At 54.2% G+C, this 22,989-nt stretch overlaps 9 protein-coding genes across 9 annotated transcripts; 3 read left to right on the top strand and 6 right to left on the bottom strand.

The window, feature by feature from the left end:
• Window positions 1-3,658: 3,658 nt before the first annotated feature.
• On the bottom strand, window positions 3,659-4,744 carry G647_09831 (uncharacterized protein; the record flags this gene model as incomplete). The annotated part of the gene is made up of 2 exons (XM_008725824.1): window positions 3,659-4,142; window positions 4,194-4,744. 2 exons carry the CDS (start codon window positions 4,742-4,744, stop codon window positions 3,659-3,661), a joined length of 1,035 nt encoding a protein of 344 aa, XP_008724046.1.
• Window positions 4,745-5,135: 391 nt separating this feature from the next.
• On the bottom strand, window positions 5,136-6,982 carry G647_09830 (uncharacterized protein; the record flags this gene model as incomplete). Its single annotated transcript, XM_008725823.1, has 7 exons — window positions 5,136-5,361; window positions 5,415-5,493; window positions 5,545-5,947; window positions 5,995-6,148; window positions 6,205-6,246; window positions 6,298-6,692; window positions 6,788-6,982. The coding sequence occupies 7 exons, from the start codon at window positions 6,980-6,982 to the stop codon at window positions 5,136-5,138; spliced, it is 1,494 nt and encodes a 497-aa protein (XP_008724045.1).
• A 1,209-nt stretch (window positions 6,983-8,191) lies between these two features.
• G647_09829 (L-ascorbate oxidase) lies at window positions 8,192-10,166 on the bottom strand (the record flags this gene model as incomplete). The annotated part of the gene is made up of 2 exons (XM_008725822.1): window positions 8,192-9,829; window positions 9,894-10,166. The coding sequence occupies 2 exons, from the start codon at window positions 10,164-10,166 to the stop codon at window positions 8,192-8,194; spliced, it is 1,911 nt and encodes a 636-aa protein (XP_008724044.1).
• Window positions 10,167-11,092: 926 nt separating this feature from the next.
• G647_09828 (uncharacterized protein) lies at window positions 11,093-12,466 on the bottom strand (the record flags this gene model as incomplete). Its single annotated transcript, XM_008725821.1, has 1 exon — window positions 11,093-12,466. One exon carries the CDS (start codon window positions 12,464-12,466, stop codon window positions 11,093-11,095), a length of 1,374 nt encoding a protein of 457 aa, XP_008724043.1.
• Window positions 12,467-13,248: 782 nt separating this feature from the next.
• Window positions 13,249-14,079, bottom strand: G647_09827 (uncharacterized protein; the record flags this gene model as incomplete). The annotated part of the gene is made up of 3 exons (XM_008725820.1): window positions 13,249-13,709; window positions 13,778-13,943; window positions 14,008-14,079. 3 exons carry the CDS (start codon window positions 14,077-14,079, stop codon window positions 13,249-13,251), a joined length of 699 nt encoding a protein of 232 aa, XP_008724042.1.
• Window positions 14,080-14,663: 584 nt separating this feature from the next.
• Window positions 14,664-16,838, top strand: G647_09826 (uncharacterized protein; the record flags this gene model as incomplete). The annotated part of the gene is made up of 2 exons (XM_008725819.1): window positions 14,664-15,061; window positions 15,122-16,838. The coding sequence occupies 2 exons, from the start codon at window positions 14,664-14,666 to the stop codon at window positions 16,836-16,838; spliced, it is 2,115 nt and encodes a 704-aa protein (XP_008724041.1).
• Window positions 16,839-17,623: 785 nt separating this feature from the next.
• Window positions 17,624-18,742, top strand: G647_09825 (uncharacterized protein; the record flags this gene model as incomplete). The annotated part of the gene is made up of 4 exons (XM_008725818.1): window positions 17,624-17,917; window positions 18,056-18,171; window positions 18,336-18,517; window positions 18,618-18,742. The coding sequence occupies 4 exons, from the start codon at window positions 17,624-17,626 to the stop codon at window positions 18,740-18,742; spliced, it is 717 nt and encodes a 238-aa protein (XP_008724040.1).
• An 886-nt stretch (window positions 18,743-19,628) lies between these two features.
• Window positions 19,629-20,359, top strand: G647_09824 (uncharacterized protein; the record flags this gene model as incomplete). The annotated part of the gene is made up of 3 exons (XM_008725817.1): window positions 19,629-19,778; window positions 19,843-19,965; window positions 20,018-20,359. 3 exons carry the CDS (start codon window positions 19,629-19,631, stop codon window positions 20,357-20,359), a joined length of 615 nt encoding a protein of 204 aa, XP_008724039.1.
• Window positions 20,360-21,481: 1,122 nt separating this feature from the next.
• On the bottom strand, window positions 21,482-22,881 carry G647_09823 (uncharacterized protein; the record flags this gene model as incomplete). Its single annotated transcript, XM_008725816.1, has 5 exons — window positions 21,482-21,874; window positions 21,986-22,057; window positions 22,149-22,418; window positions 22,500-22,574; window positions 22,636-22,881. The coding sequence occupies 5 exons, from the start codon at window positions 22,879-22,881 to the stop codon at window positions 21,482-21,484; spliced, it is 1,056 nt and encodes a 351-aa protein (XP_008724038.1).
• Window positions 22,882-22,989: the final 108 nt, after the last annotated feature.

Below are 22,989 nucleotides of genomic sequence, written 5' to 3'. Positions count from 1 at the left end.
TTGCCCAAGAGCATAGATGCCAACCATGAACATGACGATGCCGAAGAGGATGTTGCTGAGGAGCTCTGGGGAGATGGGGACGCTTCGGGTGGACATTTTGCTAGTAAGAAAGGGTTGCACGGCACTCGAGGTCGCCTGGAGTGACCTCGAAATGAAGTGCTGATAATTTACCTAGCTTTATATACATGGTCTCGTATCGTCCTCTAGGCCGTATAAGAGGGAAGGAATTGAGATGAAAACCTTCCTTGGGCGGTGGCTCTACTCAGTAGAAGGAACCCAGCTATAAGTGCCTGACCCTAGTACTTAGACTCAGTTCGAGCTCTCTGCGTTTCGATATTCTTAGCGCCCACTTTCACGTTTATTGGCGTATGGTGTTGGCTCAACTCCGTACGGGGCCTTCAAACACGAGGTCCCTCTACGCTGGATCGACGCCCGCATTGATTTTGAACGGTTCATGCATGGTCCAATCGCACAAGACCTGTGTTGCAGAGGTGCGGCTGCGCGTGCGAGTGCACCACACCACTCCAAATGAGAGATGGCCCTTTCCCCAACGCTGGAGCATAGAAAAGTGACAGGTGGATAGAAAGGTGACAATGAATAGAAAGCGACATGGGGAAAAGTGACGAGGACACGATAAAGGTCACACACACACACAGACGGCGTGAGGTGCAGGAAACTTTTCTACTGGGTAGTTAAGCTTCCGACCCGAGGTTCTAACCTAGCCCCTTAGCTGATGGGATTCCCTACCCAGTAGGCACCCCAGTAGTTAGGCGAGATGCCCTGCTGCCCTCCTGCCTACCCACGCCAGTGCACGCCGACAAGGGTACTTGCGCGGGTCGCGGCTCCCCCGGGTGACATGTGCGGGGTTTAGGCTCTGAGTTTGTTCCAAGATCCGCGATAATTATATTCCTCTTCCCTCTTCCACCTCTGCATTCTCCTTTGTTCCACTAACATGGTACCTCGGAATCTGCGAGACACTGACGCTGCTACGTGTGATCAGCCTATACCGCCTAAGCCACGATGGCAGCCACATCCGCGTGAGTACTGTCGTCGACACTGAGCACTCAAGATCCCACCCTCAACAAAGATGACTTAGAGTTTACACTGTACACGTGGGTTGGTCGATCATGAGGGGAAACGAACGTCAAGCACATGGCGCCTGTTGAGTAGAGTTAAGTTTCCTCCAGTATAGCTAATGCAGTTGCACTGGTCTTGTCCTCTCTCCTTCCTATCGTCATCCATCTCATGGCTATGCGGCCATGTCAGACCACGTATCGTCTTCGGCCAGCCATGCCTTGTCATTTGGTGGGAGAGGTGAAGGCCATGTCCCCGACGTCGGGTTGTTCCTGCTCGAGTCCGGGCACCTCACTTTCAAGGTGCCGACAATGTGGTCGACTTGCTGCCGGCAATGGTCATGCACTTTGGTTGACCACAACATCCGCAGGCTGCTCTGCTTGGTCCTCAACCTCAATTACTCGACCCTGAGTTGCATGGGGAGGAAGGTCTGACAACCGGGTCAGCATGAGCATGAGCATCAACAACGACAATGACAAAGCACAATCAAGGCATACCGAGCAGGTGCCGGCGCGGCATCTCTATCTGCGGATGCGGATGCGGATGAGATGTCCACCACATTGGGAGAGGGTGGTTCCAGTTGTGATAGTGTATGACGATAGGTCGAGTCGGATGGTCATGGATTGGCAGCCTCGGCGAGCGATGTGCCGCTCTTCTTCTGCGGTCGAGCCAATATCCGAGCAATGCCATGACCAGCATAGTGACCCCGAATGGCAGGCCGCTAAGGAACTCGGGGGAGAGGAGTACCGCCATTGTCGCTTCGATTTGTTGTTCTGATCGGCGACGGGACGGCGCAAGGCTGAGGAGCGAGCTGGGGGTGACTGGAGAGGTGCGGCAACAAAGATGTTTGTGCCTTCACCAACAAAGGTACGTACTGTAACCTCTTGCTATGCACCGAATTTAGACGACAGGAATGTACATTGTCTGTTGCAGGTGAATGTTTGCCCACGGTCAGTTGGATCCGAAATACAAATTGCATGTCCTTGCGACGTTGCTCGCCTTTTGTCCTCGTAGCCCTTGCAGGCGACCCAGCGATCCGACCACCGAGCCAGTTGGTAAGCACTGCTCACTTGCATACATTCGCTGAAACTGATCCACTGGCGAATCAGAGCGGCCCAGTGCCTGCCGAGCTTTCAAAGAATCCAATCGCTGATCTTCGGGAAATGCACAGCCCCAGTACGAGTAAACCTGACCTCCAGACTCAGCCCAGATTCAGCCAGGTCAAGGACGCAGTTTTCCTGATTCGGCGCCACTGCTACCCCTCCCTGAATGATATGGTGCGCGTCGCCCTACCCTTCCATATGTTTTATATCGTGCGGCCCGTCTGAGCTTTGCGGGCGTCATCCGGGGGTATCCAGATTCAAACTACTACTGGTACGTCGTAGTGTGGTATGATCGACGTCATGCCCTTCGACCTTCGGCCTTTCCACCAGCTCCAGGAGGCGGACTAATCATCGGTCGACATATAGGCGGGTTGACTTCCGTGAACAAGGGGTGGGGATGAGGTATCAACGGACATCAGGGATCAACACAGCAACGCAATGTGCCGCAAGTTCGGTGACTTTACTGGACTGGAGTGGCCTCATAACGAGCATGAAGATGGACTAAATGCATATGCATGCACTTCGTGGACCCCTACGCGTTCTTCGCCCCTGCTCTGTTGGGTACACGGTACGATGTGTTCTACAGTAGGTATTCAGCTTTATCGTAGTACTCGAGCCTGCTTGGGAGTGCTGTAGATATGTACGGGGTAAGAATGTAGTCGAGTGGAAGAGGCCTCAAGGCTAAGGTGGAGAGGACTTAAGTTGAAGTTGGAGAGGACCCAAGTGGTTGACTGGACGACGACTTATGGCTAAGCGATCGGAGGAGGTACGAGGTACGTAGTTTTTTAGCATGTTCAACTGGTCGAGTCCTTGGAGCAGAGCTCGGTTACGGTTCCAGCACGGCGATGGACAGCTATACGGGATAATGTGTGTGCACCGCGCAGTCCAAGGGGGAAATGCATATCAAGAACGTGTAGTAGGAAAGAAACATCGCGTTCCGGGAAGTTGCATGATGAATACTTTGTACTCGGGGCGCGACCATAGATCTGATTCTCGACACGGGTCGCATTAAAACAATCTCTGGGGACATACCACGTACGACAGGAAACTCTACGCACGCTGGCAGCCTTGAACCACACCGGGCCTGTCTAGACGCGTGAGGTCTTGCCGCGAAACGTTCTGAAGCAGTATTCAGTTGTTGAATCAATGCGATAAACCATGACTCCTGGGACGACATTCGCTGTCCTCGAATTTCAGGAACATTGGCTCTTGTTATAGGCACACTCTATCAGACGCTCACCCGGTCAAGGAGCGGAGTGGAAATATATCTTCATTTCTCCTGAAATGTTTCAGCTTCTTGCTGTGTTCTGGCTGATTTCCTCTGAGCCCCTACTCAGCAACATGCCCCCATGTCCGTTCTGGAACATAAGGATTCCTCACTTCCCAGAGACGTGTGAACCGGGTCCTGCCAGTGCTTCTCGGCCACTCGGGTTCTTCAGCTCTTGGCATTACCCGTCTTTGAAAGCACTCTCGCCTGATTCTTATCTCCTGTTGTTCTGCCTCATCGACAAAATCTGGACCATCCGGATGAAGATGTTCAAAAAGTCCAGTTCCAATGAAATACTTTCGTTGACAACATCTTTCCTCACCAACCCTCTCTCGCTCATCCTAGCATGGTGAAGAATCTTCTGGACATCGTACAAGGTGAACCCGCCAAATACAGCGAGACCACCATACAGCCAGATATTCTCAGTCCAGGCCAACGTCCTCACAGCAGTCGCCGGGAGGACCAAAGGGGCAAAGCCGGAGATGGCGACGATGGCAACGCCAGCGAGCAGAGGGCCGCCCAGGTATAGGTACTTTTCTTGCTTGGCGGTGGCGCCGATAAAGGCAATAGAACCCATCATGCCGACCGTGTAGAGACCTGCACGCGCCAGAATTGCTGGTGACATGAACATCAAGGGAGTGAGGATGGCGGCTTGGGTGACGTTGAAGGCGGTCCAGAGAGCGTACTTTTGGATGTAGCTACAAATCTGTCAGCATCGATTCTGGAAATAGCGACGATGCCCGACTTACTTGTCTGGATGCGTATAAAACGTGCCGTACATGGTGCCAAAACTAGCCGCGAGACCCAATCCCACGACCAACCAGGGGTTTGTCGCCATCAGCCTGTAACTCCATCCGCTCTGATGCAGCGTCCGGGCAGCAAGCGCAATGATGCCGACTCCCAGACCCGTGTGCATGAATGTCTGGTTCAAGTAATCTCGCTCGAAGGGAGGCATGCCGCCATCTTCTCTTGTCTCGCGGTTGAAGATCAGATTGGTGGCGAGAATGGTGCCGCCGACCAGCGCAGCACCCATTACAAGCCGCTGCGTCAGGTTGCCGCTTGCCGCGGGGTTCGCAGGTTGATATGAAGGGGTCTGATAGGCGCGCTTGAAGCCATTGCGCAGGGCTTGTGATTTGAGAAGAGACTGTGCGTTTGAGGTGGATGTGAGAGGTCGAGGATTGAAGAAGTTGGATGATTTCGGACTTGATGAGTGAAACGCTCGGATGACACTGGATGGCTTGCTGAATTGTTTGAAGGCGTTTGAGGAGACCGCAAAGGGTCTCCTGAGTACGAAGGACATGTTGGCGATACCCTTTCGACTGTGTGCGAGGTGAATAACTTGTTGTGAGTTGACGATGAGGCAGAGATGAAAGATGTCGGCGCAGGCATTAAAGAGCTTCGCGGCGACCTCGGCGCGCCACTTCTTCCATGACGCACGATTTAAACGCTACGCTCTGATTGGCGACGAAGAAGTCCGACGCGTCACATGCGTGCGGATAAGAATATCCGAAGCTTTGCTTGGCTTTCTGGACGCTTCTAGCAAAGCCACCCGCCACAGGTTCAACAACGACAGATACACAGTATGCATTTGAGACGGTAAAGATTGCTGCTGTCGCCTGCTACTGCCACGGACAGCCATTCTCAGCAGCGACTTCACTACATTCTCCCGCCAAACTTGCCTCCTGTGCTGCTCAAGGGATGTACCTGAAGTCCGGATGCTTGTGGCCAAGGTCTCGCTTCTCCGCGTCGTTCAACCCATCCAGCCGGTGATTTCTCTTACCCTGATCTCTGACCTTGTTCTCACGCATGTTATATACGATGCCAAAGGTAGCGACGCAAAGCACAATGACCTGAGCTCCAAGGTTGATGCTGTGACCGATAGGGTACCGCGGGGCGTCGCGAATGAGGTATGTCCATCTACTTATGGTCAGCGATTTCGGCGCCCGAGACAAATTTCCTGGATCACTCACGTAGCAAGTACTCCGCCTAGCGTTCCAATCGACACAATCCACGCAGTGGCAACGGCTCGTACCGCCGGGCCAGCAGAATCTGCTCGGCGTTAGCAACAGCTGCCATATAGTTTTCACGGCATTGACTCACTGTTTATCCCCCATGACAGGAATCCAGGCCCGCCAGGGAAGGCACCCGTTGTGATGAAATAGACAGCCATATAGCGGATATTGGAGTTCGTGCTCCATCTGAGGATCGAAAAGCCGGCGATGGGCAGGAAAGTGGCCAAGGCGAGGTAGATGCCACGCCGACGAGTCTTGTCGCTGATATAAGCGATCAAAATTGCGATCAGGCAAGCGGCCACGTAGGGTGGCACCGAGTACAGTTGGGCCTTTGTTGCGGTCCAGCCGAGATCTGCCAAGATGGTTGGCATGAAGATGGACAGGCCTTGTACGGTAATGTTGATCAGGAAGAATCCGAAAGCTGCAAGGTTGTTGTTGATGTTGAAAATAGCGGCCTTGATGTGATGCCACTGGACTTTCTCCATCGGGTCCTATCACTCTCGTTAGCACTTCTCGGGCGTCCACGTGGCGGACTTACAGCTCGGTGCTCCCGGATCAAGCGCTCATGGGCGATATGACGCTCTCGTTCGGTGAGGAACTTGCATGTTAGTGGGTTTGACGGCATCAGTGCGGGAGCTCCAGCGGCAAGGAGGCATGTCAACAATCCTTCGAAGAAGAAGATATTCCTCCAGCTACATCACATGATTAGCCGTCTGAAGGTTTGGCCCGGGCGCAAACTTGGACTCACGTATGGATAGGTGTAGACTCGGTCCCCCAGCGCGGAATGCGGCTGCACGGTCGTCAGTGGCTTATCTTCAAATCAGACTCAGACTCCACCTACGCTAAGGCTGTCGCAAACAGACCTCCAAAAGCTCCAGCGATCGATGCAGCTGAGATGAAAATGCCGATGCGGAAGTACAGTTCTCGTCGCTTGTAGAACGTGCTGAGGAAGAAGGAAATTCCGGGCATGGTGCCTCCTTCAAAAACACCCAGGAATGCTCTTGCCACGCACAGCTCGTTGAAGTTTTTCACGAATGCCGTGCAGATAGATACGAATCCGAATCCGAATACCAATCCGGGAATGTAATACCGGGGACCGACATGTTTCAGGAGAATGTTACTGGGCACCTCAACAAGTAGGTAGATGATGTAGAAGACGCTAAGAGCCCAGTTGAAGCGATAGCCGACGAGGTTGAGGTCGGTGGCCATGCCCTGAATTCTGGCATTTCCGATATTCTGCAAACCCCTGATCAGTCCGTTGCCTTCTCGAGAGAGCAATAATACAGAGCCCCGTCAAGGACGGAAACTCATTCGGAGTGGGGAGAACTCACGGCGCGGTCGAGGAAACAAAAGAGGTATAGCACGGTGACGAGAGGGACAATGCGTCGATCAATCTTCCTTCTTATGGCGGTTTCCTCTGCCTCTGTCCAATCGACCTCGTCTCCGGAGGATTCACTCTTGGTAGGATCGAGGTCAAGGTGATCGAACGCCGCAGGTTTCAACGTCGCGGTTGTAATGCCAGCCATTTTTAGGAGCTAATGGGAAGAAAGGGAGAGCTCAAACTTCGAGGGAAGACAGAGAAGTGGTTTGGATATGTAGAGGCCAGACGTCACAACGGCCGCGTGGTTCCTTTATGATGGAAGAGGCAGGACGTTCCATGACAGCGAAACTAGCTTGCACCTGCCCCACACCCCGGGGATACACGTTGTAGACTCGCCCACAGGTCCTATATCCCGTGCGGTGGCTCTCTGCATGGTCTCTGATCCGGTGTGCATCGGCTGGCGCGACCGGGACATCATGATGCCTCTCCTAGCGAACGAGATCTCTGAAGAGGCGGAGGTGGCCAGGGAAAGTTGAATTTCCCCAGACGTCATGATAGGCTTCTGGAAGACTGTGAAAGGCAAGCCAAGCACAAAGTCTGTCTTGGAATCTGGGGCGGCGGTGGAAAGGCTAGGGTGCTGGGCGAATGGGAGCGGGGGAGAAAGCCTTGACCGGGCGCAACCTCTTGGCTGTCCGGGGTCGACCGTCAGGTGGCGCGTCGGTACTGGCAACGATTGCGACCTGTTCCTTGGTAAAAGTCTCAGCGAATGGCAAAGGGGGATCCTGGCCTTTCGACCACGTGTGATGTGAAGCGTGCGCCAGCTTCAAGGCGCGCAAATAAATAGTTGATTGTCGCGTAACATCGGTACCTGATAGCCTGTGGAAGGAGACGCCGTTACCACAAGAAGCTATCCGCTTCGAGTTCGGAGCGGGAGATCAACTGGCCAACTCGAAAGCGTAAGGACAATTGGATAGCATCATGCAGCCAAGGTAGGAAAAAGACGGGGATTGTTGCCTCAACAAGCCTCAAGCAAGCCCCTCTTGCAGCATCGGTACGTCTCTTGGTGTGGAATATCCACCTTGCAGTGTCTTGGCGCAGGCGCCGAGGCTTCGGCAGTTGTGCTCATCGCCATCTCGACCTCTGCAATGCTTCAAGTCCAATCTGGGGTCTGAGCAGCCTTGCAGTGGTAGATCGCGGTCGGTCGAGCTGCACATTGTCAAAGCACCCTCCGCCGGAGTCATGGAAGGGACAGGAGCCAAAAATTTTGCGAGAGCTTTACCGAGATGTCATGAAGCCATCAGAGTAGCTGGCACTCCCGCACAGTGGCTCGCCTTGTTGTACGTCAGCTTGAATGACTGTTCAGAAGTGTCGTCCACCTTACGATGTCTTAAGTTCCGGTCTTTGAAGGACGCCACTACTCATCGAAAAAGTGCGCAATCCTCCGCTCTTCCTCGCCGGTCTTGCCAACAACATCGCCGCCGTAAGTGAAATACCCTTTCAAGCTTCCGTTGACTGGCAGTATATGCGATTTGATCTCATCTGGCGTTCCAAATACCCATACGGTCGACTGGCCCATGATGACATGCTGCAAGATATGGCAATGCATCATCCAGACCCCAACATTCTTCTCCGTAACGCGGACACGCCAGACCCGCCATCCGTTGGTCAACCCCGGTTGACCTTGTAGCGCATACTTGTAGAGCAGGGTTGTGTCGCGGCGGGAGCCAGGGTAAGGCATCCCGTTGAAGGAGTGGTTTCGCAATAGTTCTGCGTGCGTTTCGGCTGACCATGACCCCGATCCAGATCCCATATCCCAGTAGGGCCCACCATGAGCGTGCAGGGGGTGGGGTCCCCAGATCCCGCCAGGAACCGATGCATCATTCTGCCATACAATCTCGAGGACTTCGCCAATCCAGGCAGGATAAGTCAAGGAATACGGATCTATGCCGCCACTCGCATCTATGGTTCGGAGGTCTGGGACATGGCCATTGAGAGTGCCATTTTGGAGCATTTCGACAAGATATGGTGTTTCATTCGATGGCCCGAGAGGAGAGCTGTCGAACCAAGACAAGCGACCCATTGTCATTACCGTAGTCCCCAAATCATTGTCAAACTCCTGCGCAGTGTTGATAATTATCCGTCGGGTCACTTCTGTGTCGTTCGGCGGCTTGTCGTACCCAGGCAGGGCTGGATTCCTGAAAGTGTACTCAAGCCAATCGGTCACATTTGTGGGTAAATCTAAGACTGGGGTTGAAGGAGGACTACCCGGGCACCACATAGAAGCTCCAGTCGGATAATCACAAGCACCATCCGCGTCCACTCCCTGCGTCAGATCGATGTCGGAGTACTTGAGAATCGCGTATGCGTAGACCGAACTTGCGCCTTCGCGAGTCGCAAACTGAATCCAGAACTTTGAGTGGCCTTCCAATCGCTGTAACTCGTTCTGCTCCTTAGTATCCAACAGAAAACTGAATCTTTGCCCGGTATCTACTTGCATATATGACGTCTGGACGGGATTGACATAGGAATTGTCGGTCTCAATTATGGTCAGATTGTCGTGATCAATGATGCCGAACAGTACCAGGGATAGGGCAGTGCCCCCAATGACGCGGACTCGATATCTCTTGCCGGTCAAGACATTCATTGTCCATGGTTCACACGAGGAGTCAACCCCGTTGGTAGCTGATGCGTACAGCCCTCGTCCGCTGTGGCCATTGATCATCAGCGCGGTCGGGTCTCCCGGCCAGACGTTGGGAGAGCCCGTCAGCCATGATTCCATGGTGTGGTCGTCCTCGAGGTAAAAGTCTTCGATCTGGAGAATGATTTCTTCGTCGTATTCAAAAGGTGGGGCGTGATAGTCCATCACAATCAAAGGCCCCGATGCAGTAATAGCCTGAAATCCAACATGGGAATGATAAAAGGACGTCCCAGCCTCGCTGGCATTAGGGTGAAGTTCGTAATCAAAGAAGTGCCCGGGCGGGATAGGCCATTGCGAAGCTTGTGGCGTTCCATCAGCATATGGCGCAGCGGACAATGATAGCCCATGCCAGTGCTACCACCGTCGCCCGTCAGCAGGAATCTTGCAACAAGCGACCTGCAATGACCAACAAACGTACCATCGTTGTGTTCACATCTGCATCATTGTAGACTCGAATCCACGTCGTCTGTTCAGGTTTGAGGTATATCGGCGGTGCAGGATATTGGCCGTTGATCAGTGTCGAGAGGCGAGGCTGACAATCCAGCTTGATAGTATCAATGGTGACTCGGAGGACAATACCTGGGACGAAACTGGCATCATGTTTGACTAATTTCTTTGCCTCCGAGCATGAGAAGACCCAGTATAGCAAGTAAATACACCCACATATCCAGCGCGAGATCAGACGATGCATCTTGCAAGTCATTGCAGCACCGGATGGGAATGTTTGGACGAGCGAGCAGGTCACCTAGAGATCGAGGTCTCGGGACTTACCACAGACCATTAAATGTCGAGCAGCCGCTGCGGCTCCCATGGACGAAAACTTGTCTTGAAAGTGCCTCCCGCCGAGACGAGTTCCTGATGAGGCCGCGCGGCATCGCAACGCCAGATTTGGGCAAACGGTTGACTTGCTCGCTGTTGTGATTGACATGCGCTGTCGCTATCCTGTCCGCATAGAGAGAACCAACACCTTTCGTGGCCCAGCTTTGAGACTTCCCACACTTTGAGTGACACTGTCAATGACATCTCGGAAGTCCGCCGCCGAGTAGTGCACTCGGACCCCTTCACGGAGGTGCCGGTGTCACCAGAATGGCATAATTGTGTGGCGTTGACACGCGAGATGGGAGGTGGAGGAAAGAGTGAAGGGAGACTGGCGGGAGACTGAAGCTCGATTCGCCAAGACAGGCTCGTCTGACGGATGATAGCCGGTCATTTCGGTATCAACTTTACGCATGACTTTTGGTCAGACGATCGACGTAAACCCTTTCAGCTCTCGCCAATCAACCTGGTCGCTTACCGCTTCTGCTCAAAATAATATCAATCACCTCATTGTTCCCTACGCACCTTGGTAACTTGGGCTTAACCACGTGCTCTCGAGGGCCGTCTTGTTGAATTCCACAGCAACTCCCCCGACTTGAAGTCTTGGGAAGCCGATGCCCACTAAAACAGTGCCACGCCCGCCATCGTAAACGCCGCGTGCTGTACATAGGACGACCACAACATTGTTCATTTCGTCTATAAGCACAGCAGTCTTGTGTGATGGACATGAGCAACGCCATCTTGCCTCCCCGCTCTGCGCTCTATCGTTCTACATCTATCCTCGTATCTCCGCGCCGCGCTCTACAACTTTGGGAACCTCACTCTCAAAAACTGACTGGGCCAGGCAACATCAACCCCCAGTTTCCACCCAACCTTCAGTACCCACTCGGGCTCCCTCATGAATTGTCGCGCCACCAGAATAACATCCGCCATCGGCTCCTTGCCGCCCTTAGCATCCGTCATCTCCTTTGCCGCGTTGGCCTCCTCCCCAATACTCTTGTCCGAGCCTCGATCGTCGACAATATCCCTCGCCTGTTCAGCCTCCGTAATGAGCCCAACCGCTCCAATGAACAAAGTCAACCCGTTGGCCTTCATCGTTTGCCGGATCTGGTGTGCAATTTTGGTTTGATAGTCCTTCGAGGCAAACATGTTGATGCGCTGCTGAGGATGATTCCCGCCGCTACTAACATCCAACAGGTCCACACCCAACCCAGGCAGCATTCGAGCCAACCTTATCGTACTCTCCACATCCCAACTGCCAAACTGCTTGGCCAAGTCCGTCTCCTCCATCCATTCCGTCGAGCTCACCCGCAGAAATAGAGGCATATCTTGGGGGATTTGTTTCCGGACCGCCCAGACGACTTCGACGAGGAGGCGGGTACGGTTTTCAAAGCTCCCGCCGTATTGATCAGTGCGTCGGTTCGTGATGGGACTGAGGAACTGATGGATCAGATAGCCATGGGCGGCATGGATCTCGATCACGTCGATACCGGCTTCCACCGACCGCCTGGCAGCCTGTGCAAACGCATCGACAGTTTCTTTGATCTCCTCCACGGTCAGCTGTCTCGGAGGCCAGAAACCCCCGTCCGCAGCCAATCCTTTGCCATCCCAGCTGTTCTCCGGGCCATCACTCGGACCGACCACGTCCTCCGGCCAGCCGCCGACGTCTTTTTCTGCACGCAGGGACGTTCTTTTGAACGATGCTGCCACCCACGGCGGCATGGTACTCGACTTTCGCCCAGCGTGAGCGAGCTGCATACCGGAAAGTGCGCCCTGAGACTTGATGAAGTCTGACACCCTCTTGACGCTCTCGGTCTGCGCATCACTCCACAGGCCAGGGCAGTTTGGGGTGATCCGGCCATTCGGCTGGACGCCAGTGGCTTCGATGAAGACGAGTCCCGCTCCCTTCAGCGCATAGTGCCCTAACGTCGCGATGTGGTAGTCGGTCAGTTTCCCGGCGTCTGGGCCGGAAGGAGCCGTCGAGTACTGGCACATTGGAGCCACTATGATGCGATTCCTCAATGTCTTTGAGCGGATCTTCAACGGCGCGAACAGCGTCGGTGTACCGGAGGATGGCGTGAATGGGACACCAGGATCAGCGGCGTGAGCGGGCGTGAAGTACGGTAAGTTCGGGACGCCATTGTTCGCCGCCTTGGTTGAGCTCGACGTTGCCATAGCTGGATGCAAAAGCTGGGCGTGCAATGTCTCAGAGTACGGTGGCAGTAAATCCCTGCTCACAATATCCCCCAAATATCTGGCAAGTGAACGAGGTGTCGACCCTTTTACCTAGCGAACGAAAAGATGCTTGTGTTGAGCGCACAGCTCTGGAAGCCAGACACGGCAGAGGATAGCTGATTCTACGGACGTCTAAAACAATATAAAGACACTTTCTAAATCCACCGGAAAGTGATAAAGTCGAACTAGACCAAGAGGTTCTGATTTCTAAGACGAATGTACAGGGGTAATATTTGGAGGACGGTGGCGCGGCCGCTAAAGCCGAGGTACTCCGAGACGCCGTATCGACCGGCGATTGAGCATTGCCCCACGGTCTTCGTCTCCTTACGGAGTACATGGGAGGGCAGAAGGAGAAGCATACTTAGGTTGCCGGACCAATCGCGGAGTAGTGTCCACACGGGAAAGCACTTAAAAGTAGACCACGCAATGTTCAGACTTGCCTTGAAAACGGTCAGACATCAAGCACGGTCACGGCCAATAGATGAGCGGAAGGGATATACTGAATAGATCTAGATGGTGGTGGCTAACGACGCACGCCTAGCTCCTTTGGCTAACTAGGTACGGAGTACTCACGATGGGAAGGCATTAATCTGTGTGATGATGGGCCCTATGGTCTCCCAGTATCGAGGGTAACAGTGTGTGTGACAGCCCGGCAGTGACCAAGTGTCCTCCAGGGCTTCGACAGCATGTATGTATGTATTTGCTCTCATCGCCAATGTCTCTCACCACGGCAGCTCGTAGCCCTCACGATGCCAGAACTTGCCCGTGTCTTCGATGGTTTTCTTACTGACAATGTTCTCCCACAGCTTTCTGGCCGCTTCGTCTGGCATCACAGTCTCGGGAGGCATCTTCGCCGTGGGCAGCAGATTCGTCTTCACAAAGCCAGGGTGCAAGAGCATGACCGTGACGCCTTTGTCCTTCAACTCGACCGCCAGACTCTTTCCGATGGAATTCACGGCCGCTTTGGAGCTCCGGTATGCATAATGCGTGCCGGTAGAGTTGTCGCCTATAGAGCCTACACGGCTCGAGACGATTCCGATCTTGGGGTTTGAAGACTTCACGACGTTTGGCAGAAGAGCCTGTGTCAGGAGGAAAACCCCAAAAGTGTTGACTGCAAATGTCCGCTGGAAGACTTGCAGATTACTCGTTGTTAGGCTGTCATCTTCGCTCGCAGCCGCGACACCTGTTTCACAGCTCGGTTACTGATTGGGCCCTTCTTCAAGAGCATGACAGAAGTTGAAGGTGCCACACCTGCTATGTTGAGTAGGAGGTCGACAGTAGTGTCACCCAGTGAGTCCTTGAACTTTTGTATGGACTCGGGGGAAGTCACGTCGACTTCGGCGGTATGGGCCTTCTTCGCCTGCAGCGCCCGAAGGCCTTCACCCGTGTCTCGATCGACGGCATACACCGTATATCCCTGCTCCGAGCGTCATTTCGGGCTCTTGCAATGGCTCACCTTCTCCGGCGAAGATCTGGCTAACCTCGTCGACTAAGATGTCGGCGAAAGCATGGGCGATGCCAGAGTTGGCTCCTGTGACAACCGCAGTCGGCATGATGCTGATAACGAGGTTTTCCAGCGGATCTTGGTCAAGAAGCTTGGGTCATTGATGACAAGAAATGGGAGTATTGTAGTCCGTATGCTTCCACCCAGCTGTCTTTGTCTCCTACACATTTGTCATCAACCTGGCGTCATCACCAGCCATGGCTCAAGAGGACGAGCAGATGATGAGGGGGCTTGCGAGCCGGATATTAAGCGAGAATGCTTCTAGAAAGAGGGACCATAGAAGCTCACACCCCCTGTAATTGGACCGTCCCAAGCCTTTTAGCAGGTCTTGGTATTGCTCCTGTTGGGCGTGTCAAACACTTGTCGCCGCGGCCTTCTCTGCGCCTGCGTCTCGCTAGTCAAGGTAGACGCAGTAGACGCAAATGGAGGCCAAAAGTCTATCACGGTAGATTCGCGCTCGCTGTCCCTCGCTTCTCCATGTTGTCGTCGCCGGCGGACTCAGTACAGATGCAGATGCTCGACCCCGACGGCCGCTGACAAGACCGCATTTGTGCTGCTCCCCACTGCACGGACCCGAGGTTGTGACTGGTGAAACCCGCGCCGACGTCTCACAGACGTTGGCGTCTTTGTGGCATGATCGAGCTCGTGCCCAAGTCCCTTACCGACAAGCTCAGTTCTTCGGCCTGGATCACAACTCATAGACACAACTGGAGCAGCGACTCCTCTGGCAGCGGTTTGCTGAGCCCTGGTGGGTCACCACCGCTGCGGGAGGGTCACAGACGACACCCGAGCCATTCGAGGTTCAAGCCCAGGAGAGCATTATGGACGGCAGGGGCAATCGCATTCCTGACGGTCATCGCGCTGTGCTGGTCGCTCTTCCCCGCGCGGATCGATCAACGCCTTGAGATTCCTGAGCCTGATGTTGACCACGGAGACGGAGCGGACGCGATAGACTCAGAAGCACCGATTCCGCCAGGGAAGTCGGTGGAGCGAAATGGCAGAGAAGTGTTCTGGTGGGAGCAATTCCCCAGGTGAGACCATCCCAGCGCACTCTGCGGCCACCGCCGTATTGAGCTAACCTGGATGACAAGACTCCACGGTCTCTTTCGTGGGCGCAAGAACATAGTCCCTTTCTCCGCGTACGTGCCTGAGCAGAAGACCAGCTCGTTCGACCCTTTTGACCCTGGCGATCATGATGAACCCCGGCTTCTCGAGCTCCTGTCGCCCTTGCCGCCGAATTTCGAACGATGCTATTTGGACGAGGAGAGAAAGATTCTCCCACCCACAGTATCCGCGTATGAAGGCCTCCCGCAGGGTATGTCCTCACCCTTGTTCGGATCTCAAAAAGAGCTGGGCTTGAATGAAGAAGTCTGTTATGACCGAGTCAATCGACTGGCACCGTACGGTCTGGGTGTCGCTGAAGAACTCGGTGGGCTGGGCACTGAATTGAAAGGCGATAATAGCGGTCTGGAAGAGGTGGCCGTGACTGACTGGAGAGGTGTGCGATGGCACGATGCGCAAACCAGATGCTTTCAAAGGAACTCTGGCCAGATCACATCTCGGAGCGCCCTCGTCTTCCGCACCTGGAGCACATTCAAATACACGAAATATCATATCGCCATGATCCGGGCCATCATCAGCGAACTTGCGTTGGCCACGGGAGGACAATATACGGTCCATTTCCTGATTCACGTCCAGGATGACACGATTCCGATATGGGCCTCGTCGGAACTGTACAACAAGGCCCTGAGAGACAGTCTGCCGGAAGAGTTCCAGGGAATGGGCATGCTTTGGTCCGTGGCACAGATGAAGCTGATCTATCCACCGCCGTTTCCTGACAGCCTTGTCAATTTCTCGGGCGGCGACATCTACGAAGCATATCGATCCTTGCACTTTCCACTTCAGTACTTTGCAGAGAGACATCCCGAGTACGACTATTTCTGGCAATGGGAGATGGACATGAGAGTTACTGGACACCATCACGAGTTGCTATCTCAAATCTCGTCTTGGGCGGAACAGCAACCCCGAGATCATGCGTGGGAACGGTCGTCGAGATTCTATATCCCGTCGTTATATGACGATTCTTACGAGCGCTACGCACAAGCTGTCGTCAAGGAGACGAGAGCTGCAAATGGAACGCCAATCGCTGGCCCCCAAATACCTCCTGAGCGACTTCTCGACATTCCACAACAGGCCATCCCCGACCAGACGGATGAAATCACAGACCTTATCACTTTCAATCCTCTTTTCAACCCGGAGAACAGCCGCTGGGCTTTCCATAACGACATAACAGGCTACAATGTGACGCGCGACGGCCGGCCTCCGACACGTGCTGCTTTGATCACGGCGTCCCGCTTGTCCCGTCGGCTTTTGCTGCTCATGCACGAAGAGACGTACGCCAACAAACATACTATGTTCCCCGAGATGTTCCCCGCGTCGATCGCACTGCATTACGGGCTCAAAGCAGTCTACGCACCAATCCCAGTCTACTTTGACCGGAACTGGCCCAGTGCCCACGCGGACGAGGTCTTCAACAATGCTCCGGTCAGTCTGGAGGATGAGAAAGCCGGCATGGACCACGGAAACGGACATTTCCATGGTGAAGGCGGTAGTGTGTTTGGCCCTGGCGAGCACGTCTTCAGAGGCGCCACGTACTATTCCAACGCTGGTTTCGCGGGCTACCTTTGGAGAAGGTGGCTTGGGCGGGAGAATGGCAATGATGAGATCAATTGGGAGTTGGAGGATGGGCTGGGCGGGGGCAGGATGTGTCTCCCGAACGTGATCTTGCACCCGGTCAAGTTTGATTGATGACGAATGTGGATGAAATGTTGTTCTGGATTCGGACTTGCATATATGTCGTGGGCAGGGGGGGCAGGGGTTTGTACATACCATGTGGCACCCGGCGCTTGAAGGCTTTGGGTAAATGGACTCTTGGAATGAGGCAGGACCATGTTTAGTTTACATGACCATCTGCACATAGACGCCTATTTCGACAACTTGGGGATGGTATACATGCTGTATGCCCGAGAGGAAGGTAATGAAAATGATTCATATGGTTCAGATTCTGCCGCCTCCCAAGCCTCCTAGCCCTAAAGGGGCAAGTTTCCATCGGCGAGCCATTGGTGTACCTGACGATCAGAGAGTCGCTGGCCTCGTCGTCGCACACCTCGCACATTCTCTGGGTCACACGTACGCCAGATATCAGGTCTGCACGCTTTGTCAGCCACTTCCTGACGCGTCCATTTCCTCGACGTGAGACGAATAATCCAGCCAAAGGCGCGATCCGGGATGGACAACCCTCTAGCAGGTGAGTAAGTATGTAACACTGTGAGGTAGAAAGCCGTGGAGTGCCGATTGTCAAAGATAAATATCGCGTCCCCTCGCCCTCGCCCTCGGACCTCATGCTGTGACATGCTGGGACAAGTAGCAGTCGCGGACAGTCGTGCCTCGTGCGTCAGAGAAAGCAAGGTTGCAGTAATTAATCCTTGTCCGACCTTTCAAGCTTCGTTCGATCCTTCATTCCGTCAGTCACTCAGTCCGTCGGTAGTCAAGTTGATCAGTCCAGGCAATCCCATCAAGCCCAGCCAACCGATATGCCTCTGCCTCATCGCGCCATCATCGCCGTCACGTCGGCCACGGCGCCCTTGCATGACGGGAAGCCCACGGGCATGTTCATCAGCGAGGCACTCCACCCGTATCAAGTCTTCAAGGCGCACGGATTCGAAGTTGACCTCGTGTCCGAGAAGGGCACCTACGTGCCTGACTGGTTGAGTTTGCAGGAGAGTTTCCTGAGCGGCGAGGACAGGAAGGAATGGGAGGACACGAGCTCGGAGTTCCGCAAGAAGCTGGATAATATGCCGAACGTCCATGATGTCGACGGGAAGAAGGTGCGTATACTGACTTTCTAATTAGTCCTTGCCGAATCCCCCCGCCAGACAGTGGAGCTGTGCATTCTGTGCATTCTGTGCATATGTGAATCTGTGAAGCTGACGAGAGACGGGCTGCATTGCCCTACACGGATGTAGTACGGGATCTTCTTCGCCAGCGCTGGCCATGCCGCCTTGATTGACTATCCTCATGCGAAAGGGCTGCACAAGATTGCGACGGATGTTTGGACACAGGGGGGTGTGGTTTCTGCTGTGTACGTCCTTCTCTTGCTCGTTCTCTGTCTCATTTTCAGGTTCAACGTCAAGCTCAAGCTCAATCTCGCCGTCCGGTTCTACTTCCCTCCTGCTTGCTCTTCCAGCGCCTCCGGCATCGTTGCCAAGGTTGAAACTGCCTGCAGGCTGACGCATCTCTTCCAAGGTGTCACGGAGAGGCTATATACGCCGGCGTGATCGATCCCACGACAGGAGACTCCATCATCAAGGGCAAGACCATCACGGGCTTCACCACGCAAGGCGAATACGACATGCACGTTATGGAGCCGATCAGGAGCTGGGGCGAGCCCCTGATTGACGAGTGGGCGGCCAAGTTGGGTGCGAAATGTGAGTTCTTATGCCCCCTGTACAACGCAGTCGAGGTTGAGGCCTGGCTAGCTGTGTTGGTCATTGCTGGACACGCTTGCTAACCACTCTCGCCCCGTAGATGTTCGGGCGGACGGTGTGTGGGACGATTTCCATGTCACGGATGGCCGAGTCGTGACGGGTATGAATCCTCAGAGCGCAAAGTCCACTGCAGAGGCTACGATGGCGGTGTTTGAAAAGTTGTAATCCACGGATACTGTGTAGTTGAGCAGAGGCATCCGCGGGAGATTGTGTTGAGATCGAACGGCCTGGCTCCCCGAACACGCCTGGTGTGTGAGCCTCCAGGTCCTTGAGTGCGCTCGAGAGCTGGGATAATTCCAGAGAGTTTCGGTTTACGTGAATGCCTGAATCACCAACGCTTCTGCTCAGGAAATCTCGATACGTCGTGCGAAGATCTGCCATCCGCGTTGCTGAAGCTTTCAAAGGTTCTTGTCTTCAACCTCGTCGTGTAGGTAAGACGCGTGAAACTGCCGTTTTCGAGGTATCTCAAGGGCAGTAGCCAGCTCCAGAGGAAAGTCTTTGGTACTATTTTCATGAATATCTTCCAGGATGCAGGCTTTTCGAGGCAAGCATAGCGTCCGCCACTGCAGTCAGCCACTATGGCCCATCAGCTGGAACACTCGCAGATTCTGGCTCAGCATTCCCACAGTGTCATCTCGAAACTTCGTTCCAGAGTTCTCACTCTTCTGACATACTATTCTGGCCGACCTCCGACTTCTGACGATTTCGCACTTAGGCCGCTGAATCTACTCCTTGCCAGACACCGTCCGCTGAAGTGGCCTGGGTGGATTGCTGTGCTCAAGTGTAGGTTGAATTGTCGCTCGTCAGTTGATTTATCCCAATATCCGTCATTTGTACGGAGTACATCGACTGGCCAAGCTCGTGCGTAGCTCAGATGAAAGACAACTGATGTGTGTTCGTCACCGGAAATTCATTCTTCCGGCGTCTTTCATCAATTTGACCTCGAGTTCAGGCGTTAATCAATGTAAACCTTTTCCTCATCGCTTCGCTTCGAGGATTTTATGCCAGTCGTCTCCACAAGCCGACTTCTTCGAGCCAGACATCTATCATCATGGTCGCAAAGATCAATTTGGCCCATATGCCGCCGGAACTGGCGCTCTACGTGGCCGTGTACACGGATCTGGAAAATGCATCCTTTCTGAAGGAGCAATTACTGGCTGGCAATGCCGATTTCGAGTACGCCTTTATTGAGGCAAGCATGGTAAGCGAAGACCGTTCCGTCTCGTTAGTCGGTGACTTGAATTCATGCCCACATGTTCACGCAGGTCGTTTCTACGAAACACGTCCTCGCCGCAGCTTTCCGTGCCATGAATGACTATCTCAACGATCGGCTGAAGTCGCGGAACGTCCATTCCGAGACGGTCTTCTCGCTGAGTCCTAATAACAACGTGAGTCGGATCCCTGCTCATAGATACAGTGTTGCTTGATTGACGCTTGCAGATCGGCGAGGCTTTCCGCAGATTCGGCGTCAGCGAAACAACAAAGAACTTGCTCGTACTCAAGGTCGCTACGAGCCCTGATATTACGCTAGAAAGTGTCAGCCAACACCTCTCGGCGAATATCAGAGGACGAGAATGTGCCTTTGATGACGCGATATTTGGAAAAGTGGCAGACGTGGAGCGGATCAGGAAGGTCTACAAACTGGGGGTTGCCACTTCTACAGGTCGATCAACTGCCACTGTGAATGGAGACTCTGGCTCCAAGGGGGATGCGCCTGCCGACGGATCGAAAGCCCTCGAGGTCCAAATCCTGGGACTGATGGCTCTGCGAGGAGCAACCTGAGAGATCAAATGCTCTCTGTGATGACCTACTGCGGGGGTTGTGTACTGCCCAGATTCCTGGTCCCTTTGCGACCGGCGTCGATACAGGTGAAGCCAGACTAGCACGTTCTGATGTTTTCGACACCGCACAAAAAACGACACTGCACAAAGACAGACCTTTCCCAACGATCCGGTACGCTTTCATCGGCGGGTGATGCCCCCAGCCGTCAACATACTCACCAACACACAACCACGTGCACTATAGTCGGCGTACCTTGACGGTCACTATTCGTGGTATTCGCCCCTACACTCCGACAGTTTGAGGTGATATGCAATGCGTAGTGCCGGCATCCCGCTCAAATATGCGACACTGTGATCCTGCTGTACCCTGGCTCACTCAGTAGAGGATATGCCCGAATAGGGCGAGACCCACGAATTCCAACACCGTCACGACCATGGACGCCTACCAAGTATATTTCCAGCGAGGGACATAATCAGTACAGGATGCTCTCCCCCCAGTCAGGACGACCTTGATATTATTCGTGCAAGGACCACGCGACTCAACCATTTCGACGCCGATTGTTTCGAAGGAGACATGTTGCCATTATCCAGCGACTTATGGCTGTGCGACCAGGACCACCATTCCCAATTTTTTTCCCCACGACTGTCTTGCCATTTAAAGTACGCAGCAGCCGCAACCCCGGCGGCGATGCCAAACAACGAAGTGCACAACACAGCCCAGCCGTGCAGACGAGTTTCGCAAAATTTACGCACCCGGGAAGAAAGCAACCAAGGTCAGCGCTGGGTGACAAATCTGGCAACGCACCCGACCTGTGCTTGCTGCGTGTGTGCGTTAAGCGAAGTTCGTTGTAGGTATAGCCACGGCATACGGGGTGGGTGAATATGTACTGGATTTGAGTACAGTAAAGGATAAGGACGAGGAGGAGGAGGAGGAGCGGGAGAAGGAATGCACAAAGAGTGTGAAGATCATCGCTCTTGAGGAATCCACACACGGGGATCTAGGAGTGATGAAGGGGCTCGAGACACTCACACTTCCTCCCACCCTGAAAGGGAGCGCAGGACGTTCCACAGTTTCCACCCTCTCTAAGTACCAGGTCTCAGACTAGCCGCCTTGTAGCCCCAGTCACACCAGCGGACTGTTGAAATACAGCTTCGTCTCCTCAAAGCGTGCCTCCTCCCCACCCAACCTCCAGATCCTCTGACTCAGACTCTCGCTCCCGTCGCCCTCTGTCACGGGGATGGGCTTCTCGCCAAAGATGGCCGTCCGTTTGCCCTCGCGCGTGCTCGGATCATACCCGCCGGGGATGGCACGATGGACGACGACGCGGTTATCCCAGAAGGCCACGGCGCCGGGCGTCCATTTCCAGCGGACCGTGAGGTCGTCGGCCGCGTGGAGGTGTTCGCGCAGGAAGTTCAGCATGTGGATTGATTCTTGGCCCTTGAGTTCCGAGACGTGCACGACGAAGGTGGGGTTGTAGTAGAGCGATTTGACCTTGGTGACCGGGTGGACGCGGACCTGTGTAACGGACGAGGTTTGAGCCACGCCGGATAGGTAAGGTAATTACAGTGCGTACGGGGTAATGATGAGGTTTGCCTCACACAAGGACGGGAAAAGGAAAGAACTTACCAACGGATGCTCACGACGGACGGGGCCTCGGAAGGGCTGGTACCCGTTGTTGATCGAGTTGATGAAGCTGGCCTGTGTGCATGCCCACATCCACCGTCAGCCCTGGTGTTCGGCCACAGCAAAGACACAAGCAGCAGCAGTAGCAGTAGCAGCCATCTCTCACCTCGGAGCTGTGAACGGCGTGCAGGCCATCAAATGTCTTCTGGAAGACCGGGCTCAGTTTGTCGTAGAGGGCCGTCTGGCTCGTGAAGATGGTGTCACCGCCCGCTTCTGGTGTTCGGATCATCCGCAGCATCGTATACGCAGGCGGGTTAGCCTCGAACGAGTGATCGCAGTGGTATTCGCCGCCGTAGTCCCCGAACTTGCGGATGTCGCTGTTGCGTCCGAGGATGGTGACGTGCTTGGGATCTTGTTGGTTGGGATCGCGGTCTTGCTATACAAGTCGAACGAATGCAGTCAGCATGCAGTCATCACCCGTGGGCTGGACGACGCCCTGGCCTGACGCGGTTCTTACGATGCCATAGTGCGTGTTGAGCTCATATTGTTGATCGAGCGTCAGATCCTGGTCTCTGAAGAAGACCACGCCTCGCTGCAAGACACATCAGCAGTGGCCCTCGTGCACACTTGAAGTCAAAGTCCTCCCCCCATACTTCAGCCACCAACAAGGCCAACTCATCCTTCTGCTTGTCCGTGAGTTGACTCAATTGGATCCCCACAAGCTCAGTGCCAATGTAGGGAGTCAACTTGCGGACTTCTCGGGCTGCCGACAGAAGCGACTTCTTGTCCGGGTCGGCGAAGAAGGCTCGGTCTGTGGGTGGTTCAAATTCCTCGACTGGGGGATCAGGGGCTTGATAAGAGAGCACTTGTTCCGTGATGCCGGTGTGAGTAGCAGCCATGGCGGGCAACCAAGACAGTGTCTTTCACGACTGAAGGAACCTCGAAGATGGGCTTGAAGCGCAACGTTGCCGCGCGTATTATCGAAAGCAGGCTGTTATATATGACGA

Source organism: Cladophialophora carrionii, assembly GCF_000365165.1.
Source record: "Cladophialophora carrionii CBS 160.54 unplaced genomic scaffold supercont1.11, whole genome shotgun sequence".
NCBI lineage: Eukaryota > Fungi > Ascomycota > Eurotiomycetes > Chaetothyriales > Herpotrichiellaceae > Cladophialophora > Cladophialophora carrionii.
The sequence above is the reverse complement of the archived record's forward strand: the minus strand, read 5'-3'. Positions and strand labels throughout refer to the sequence as shown.